The sequence below is a fragment of the Oryx dammah genome, unplaced genomic scaffold (genome assembly GCF_014754425.2).
Source record: "Oryx dammah isolate SB20612 unplaced genomic scaffold, SCBI_Odam_1.1 HiC_scaffold_654, whole genome shotgun sequence".
Classification (NCBI taxonomy): domain Eukaryota; kingdom Metazoa; phylum Chordata; class Mammalia; order Artiodactyla; family Bovidae; genus Oryx; species Oryx dammah.
The window spans coordinates 1-5872 of NW_024070807.1; the positions used below are offsets into that span (position 1 = coordinate 1).

A 5872-nucleotide genomic window follows, 5' to 3' on the forward strand; every position below is an offset into this window, starting at 1 on the left:
AGGATTAAGAGAGAAGACTGAATGACTGCAAACAGGGTGATTTAGTTTGGGGTGCACTGAGGATACTCAAGACTGAACGAGTTCTCCCCACCCTGACTGCCGCCCACCTGCCACCTCTGCCAGCTGGAGCTGAACGTGGACAGTTCCAAGGCGTATCGTCCTGGGGACACTGTAAAACTCAACCTGCAAACAGAGTCTCGAGCCCTGGTGGCCCTGGGAGCTGTGGACACGGCTCTGTATGCTGTGGGTGGCAAGTCCCACAAACCCCTCGACATGGTCAAGGTTGGTCAAGTCCTCTCTCTGATCCTCCCTTCCCTCCGAGGCTCATCCTCCTGCTGCCCGAAGCCCATGGCAGCCACGAGAACTCACTCAGCTGGACTGCTCCCATTCCTCCCTCGAGCCTTGGCCCCGGTGGCTCTGTTTCCGCTCTCTGTGTCTCTCTCGTACTTGTCTGGACCCTGCCCTCTCACCTGCAGCTGAGTATGCGATCGTGGCCACAGCCACTCTTGTCTCTGTAGCATCTCTGCCTTTTCTCACCAGGTCTTCGAAGCTATGAACAGCTATGACCTTGGCTGTGGTCCCGGCGGTGGAGACACTGCCCCTCAAGTGTTCAAGGCAGCTGGTCTGGCCTTTTCTGATGGAGACCATCGGACTGAAATCAGAAAGAGTGAGGACAGAGGAGGAAGGGGAGTGGGTGGTAGGAGGATAAGGAGGAAGGAGGGGCCTGAGGGGGAAAGACAGGAAGAGGAGGGGTGGGAAGGGTTGGGCTGGGAGGGGGAGACTCAGGGAGGAGGGGGAGGCCCTGTGCCCTCCATTTCTGCATTCCTGCTGTCTACCAGGTCTGAGCTGTCCCAAGGAGTCAAAGTCTCGGAAAAAGAGAAACGTGAACTTCCAAAAGGCGATTCATGAGAAGCGTGAGTTGAGAGTGCCCATGAAATTCTCTAGGGCTTCCCTGCTGGCTCAGATGGTAAAGAATCTGCCTGCAATGCACGAGCCCCGGGTTTGATCCCTGGGATGGAAAGATCCTCAGAAGAAGGGAAAGTCTCTACTGCCTCGAATATTCTTGCCTGGAGAATTCCAGACAGAGGAGCCTGGTGGGCTACAGTCTACGGGTCTCAGATTCCGACATGCCTTGAGCGACTAAGACATATGCAGTTCTCCACTTGGGCCCAAGGCCCGGGATGCAGGTCTGCCTGTTGGCTCCTCTGCTCCCGACTGAGCCAGTGCATGGTGTCCGGGCTAGAAATGCAGACACTATAGTTCTTGGGTGAAAGGGAGGCTGGGGGAGGTGCTCTGCTGTGACCACCCTCAAGTTCCTGGTCTCTCGGAGTGAGTCCTGGTACATCTAGAGGTCGGGCCGGGGATGAGGCGTGCCTCACGCTCAGCCTCACCTGGTCCTGCAGTGGGCCAGTACACTTCCCCCGTAGCGAAGCGCTGCTGCCAGGACGGGCTGACGCGGCTGCCCATGGTGCGCACCTGTGAGCAGCGGGCGGCCCGGGTGCAGCAGCTGGCCTGCCGCGAGCCCTTCCTGTCCTGCTGCCAGTTTGCCAAAAACCTGCGCAAGAAGGCCCGGACCAGGGGCCAGGTGGGCCTGGCCCGAGGTGAGGGGCTGGGTGGGGCGGGGGCACTGGCCGGGGCCCCTGGAGGGTCAGGACGGCCCCCTCCTCACCGCCCTCCACGGTGTCTCCGACACAGCCTTGGAGCTCCTGCAGGAGGAGGACCTGATTGAAGAGGATGACATCCCCGTGCGCAGCTTCTTCCCCGAGAACTGGCTTTGGAAAGTGGAAGAAGTGGACCGCTTCTCCCAGTGAGGGCACGCGCGGGGCCTGGACTTGTCTCTGGGCTGTGTCTGGGGCCTGCCCAGCGTGTGACCCAGTTTCTCACCTTTCCCACTGCAGATTGCAGCTGCTGCTCCCGGACTCTCTGACCACGTGGGAGATCCACGGTGTGAGCCTGTCCAAAAGCACAGGTGCGGTCACCCTGCCGGGGTCCTCTGCCTCCCTCTTCCAGGCTTCCTGGACCGAGGCTCCCTGCTTGGTCCTTAGCTCGTGGTACAGGAATGACGGGCAGAGACCTGGAGATGTCTGCATGCTGAGCATGGGGCCAAACCAGAGAGAAATGGCAAGCAGAGGATGGGTGGGAAGCCGGGGAGCAGGGGCAGGCCCTGCCCCTCACTGCTGGAGTCCCCTGGGTGTGATGCCTCCAGGCCTCTCATATGTGCCCACTCTATGTCAGGCTTGTGTGTGGCCACCCCGGCCCGACTCCGAGTGTTCCGCGAATTCCACATGCACCTCCGCCTGCCGGTCTCTGTCCGCCGCTTTGAGCAGCTCGAGCTGCGGCCTGTCCTCTACAACTACCTGGATAGAGATCTGACCGTGAGGCCCTTGGGGGCTGAGCGCACGGTGGTGGTGGGAGACTGGGCAGGTGAGGGGTGGGGAGCCTAACTGGGCTGCGACTCTGGCCTCCCCGTCTTCCTGCCCCCAGGTGAGCGTCCGCGTGTCCCCAGTGGAGGGGCTGTGCCTGGCCGGGGGTGGAGGGCTCGCCCAGCAGGTGCAGGTGCCTGCGGGCTCTGCCCGGCCCGTTGGCTTCTCTGTGGTCCCCATCGCAGCTGCTGCCGTGTCCCTCAAGGTGGTGGCTCGAGGATCCTTAGATTTCCCTGTGGGGGACGCGATATCTAAGATTCTACAAGTCGAGGTGAGTGGAACACCCCTGAATCTCGGTCCCCATCTCCCAGATTCATCCGCTGCTCTGGCCCTCTCCCTGCAACAGTGCTGAGGCCACCCCCCAAACCCAGTGCTTTGGTCCATTTGTACTTTCCACAATCCTGGCCCCTCCGTGTCCCTGGAGTTCCAACTGCAAGTCCTGAGCAGTGTGCACTGGAGGGGCGGGCTGTAGCCTTTGTGATCTCTCACAGCTTCGTTTCCCCTCCACAGAGAGAAGGGGCCCTTCACAGGGAGGAGATAGTCTATGATCTCAACCCCCTGGGTGAGTGACCTCCACTCACAGACAGCAGGGTCCGGGGGTGGGAGGAGCAGACAGCATGGACAGCAGGACAGACCGCTGACTCCCCTCATCTTCCCAGACCCCCGAGGCCGGACCTTGGAAATTCCTGGCAACTCTGATCCCAATATTATCCCTGAAGGAGATTTCAAGAGTTTTGTCAGAGTCACAGGTGGGCGTGTCTTCCAGGCCCTTCCGTGGGGCCTCCCTTGGATTCATGGAAACCTGGGCACTTCTGTTTGATCCCGAGACTCCCTGACCCTCCGACCCTGGCCCCCAGACCTGCTCTCTGACCCTCCATCCTGTCCCTCCCCATAGCCTCGGATCCACTGGAAGCATTGGGCTCTGAGGGGGCCTTGTCACCAGGAGGCCTGGCCTCCCTCCTGAGGCTTCCCCAAGGCTGCGGGGAACAAACCATGACCCTCCTGGCTCCAACACTGGCTGCTTCCCGCTACCTGGACAAGACCGAGCAGTGGAGCCTGCTGCCCCCTGAGACCAAGGACCGCGCCGTGGATCTCATCCAGAAAGGTTCTGAGTGCAGGGGCAAGCAGGAGTGGGGCCAGGAGAGGGCAGTTAATGGACGCTGGGCAGCCTGGGTGGTCAGAGCAGGGAAGAGAGGTGCGGTCCCCAGTGGAAATGGGGAGCGTGGCCTGGCCACAGCAGTGGAGGAGTTGGTGTGAGCTCAGCTGCCTCTCCTCTCCAAGGCTACACGCGGATCCAGGAATTTCGAAAAAGAGATGGTTCCTATGGGGCTTGGTTACATCGGGACAGTAGCACCTGGTGAGTTTGGGGGAGTGTCCTGGGTGTGTGGGAGGGGCAGGGCTGGTGGGGGCAGAGCCAGCTACTATGGGAGGGCAAATAGCCAGGAGTCACCAGGAGTGGGGCCTCCCCCTTATAGGGACCAGTGGCTATCTCCAGCAATGCCTTTCTCTCCTCTAGGCTCACGGCCTTTGTGCTGAAGATACTGAGTTTGGCTCAGGATCAGGTGAGCGGCTCTGCTAAAAAGCTGCAGGAGACAGCCAGGTGGCTGCTTTCCCAGCAACGGGATGATGGCTCATCCTACGATCCCTGTCCTGTTATCCACAGGGAAATGCAGGTATGGAGCTGGGAGGCTGGGCCAAGGGCACTGGAGGGGAGAGACGCCCTGCCCCTCCCCACTTGTGGTTGGTGCCTCCTTTTCTGCCCACTTCAACCAGGGAGGCTTAGTGGGAAGCAATGAGATTGTGGCGCTCATGGCCTTCATGGTCATCGCCCTTCACCACGGGCTGGCGGTCTTCCCAGACAAGAATTCAGAGCAGTTGAGGAGAGTGGTAAGGCAGCTATGTGTTTGCACTTCACCGATCCCTTTCCTCTCAGAAGCCCAGTCCACAAATCCTCCCCCGACTTTCTTCCAGGAAAATTCCATCTCAAGAGCAAACACCTTCTTGGGGGCAAAAGCAAACTCTGGGATCCTGGGCGCCCACGCCTCCGCGATCACAGCCTACGCCCTGTCGCTGACTGAGGCTCCCGAGGACCTTCGAAGCGTTGCCCACAACAACCTCATGGCCCTGGCCCAGGACATTGGTGGTGAGGGGGTCCTGGCTTGATCCTGAGGCTTGGGAGAGCTTAAGACCCCTGAGTGTGTCCAAAGGGAGAAACGGAATGAATGGAGCCCCTCGGAGGGAATCAGAGCATAAGCAGGGGTGACTGGGAAATCAGGAGAGACTAAAGGGGGAGCGTCAAAGGGCCAGACATCTAAGATCCTCCCCTGTTCACCTGTGGGTCTCCTTTCACTCCAGATAAGCTGTACTGGGGCTCAGTCACCACTTCTCCAAGCAACATCCTGTCACCCACTCTGGCTCCACGCAGCCCAGCAGACCCCATTCCCCAGGCCCCGGCCCTGTGGATTGAAACCACGGCCTATGGCCTGTTACACCTGCTGCTATGGGAGGGCAAGGCTGAGTTGGCTGACCAGGCTGCATCCTGGCTGACCGGCCAGGGCAGCTTCCAAGGGGGATTCCGCAGCACCCAGGTAGGGGCTGTCCTGGGGTTCTAGGGTGGCTGGTCCTGAGACCGAGTCCCTGAGTCCTGGCTCATTTTCCCCAGGACACTGTTATGGCTCTGGACGCCCTGTCTGCATACTGGATCGCGTCCCACACCACCGAGGAGACGGGGCTCAACGTGACCCTCAGCTCCTTGGGCCGCAGTGGATTCAAGTCCCACGTGTTGCAGCTGACCAACCACCAAGTCCACAGGCTGGAGGAGGAGCTGCAGGTGAACCGTGCCCTCACCTGGGTGACCGGGACACCTGGGCCTCCCTTGGCCAGGCCAGAAGCCATCCCGTGTTCCCCACCCCTGCTGAATCCTCATGGCCCCTCTTTCTGATAACTGTGGGAAGACTTACTGGCTCTGTGACCTGTAGCAAGTCACCCAACCTCTGAGCTTCATTTATCTGATCTGAAAATGATACATGCAGAGTCACAGAGGGTTTAGGAGATGTGGAGAGAGAATGTGGGTGAAGGTAGAAAGTGTTGAAAAGTGAGGTGGGGAGAGGAGGTGGAGTTATTTTGGTGCAGGAGGTAAGGTGAAGCAACAGTATGCCCTTCTGACATCTCTTTCCCTTTTCTGCTTGTGAAAGTTTTCCCTGGGAAGCAAGATTAACGTGGAGGTGAGAGGAAACAGCAAAGGAACCTTGAAGGTGAGAGCTGGTGGCAGTGGGCGTGCGGGGCCATCAGGGTGCAGCCGGGGTGTTGAGTGGGAGACGTGCAGGCAGAGCTCACGGTCTGGGAAGGAAGAAGAGACCCCTGGGTTGCGGTTCCCTGTGCCCTGTCCTGGGCAGGTGCCCCTCACTCTGCTCTCCACTCTTTCTGGGCACCTGTCGTCCCCTTCAGCC

At 59.8% G+C, this 5872-nt stretch overlaps 1 protein-coding gene across 7 annotated transcripts in view; it reads left to right on the forward strand.

Annotated features, from left to right (window-relative positions):
- The first annotated feature begins 10 nt into the window (after nt 1-10).
- The window catches only part of LOC120859350 (complement C4-A-like), an 8504-nt gene continuing 2642 nt past the window's right edge, over nt 11-5872 (forward strand). For 5 of the 7 annotated variants that reach the window (XM_040235487.1, XM_040235489.1, XM_040235492.1 and 2 more), the window contains exons 1-18: nt 11-282; nt 541-667; nt 840-914; nt 1404-1601; nt 1696-1807; nt 1899-1969; nt 2236-2375; nt 2485-2694; nt 2934-2985; nt 3083-3172; nt 3319-3528; nt 3705-3780; nt 3940-4096; nt 4197-4310; nt 4395-4566; nt 4779-5011; nt 5086-5253; nt 5618-5677. In XM_040235487.1, the coding sequence (XP_040091421.1) occupies nt 274-282; nt 541-667; nt 840-914; nt 1404-1601; nt 1696-1807; nt 1899-1969; nt 2236-2375; nt 2485-2694; nt 2934-2985; nt 3083-3172; nt 3319-3528; nt 3705-3780; nt 3940-4096; nt 4197-4310; nt 4395-4566; nt 4779-5011; nt 5086-5253; nt 5618-5677 (2274 nt within the window). In that variant the 5' untranslated portion in view covers nt 11-273. The remainder of the gene's footprint in view (nt 283-540; nt 668-839; nt 915-1403; nt 1602-1695; nt 1808-1898; nt 1970-2235; nt 2376-2484; nt 2695-2933; nt 2986-3082; nt 3173-3318; nt 3529-3704; nt 3781-3939; nt 4097-4196; nt 4311-4394; nt 4567-4778; nt 5012-5085; nt 5254-5617; nt 5678-5872) is intronic. The other 2 variants (XR_005720058.1, XM_040235490.1) reach the window with 1 other exon arrangement.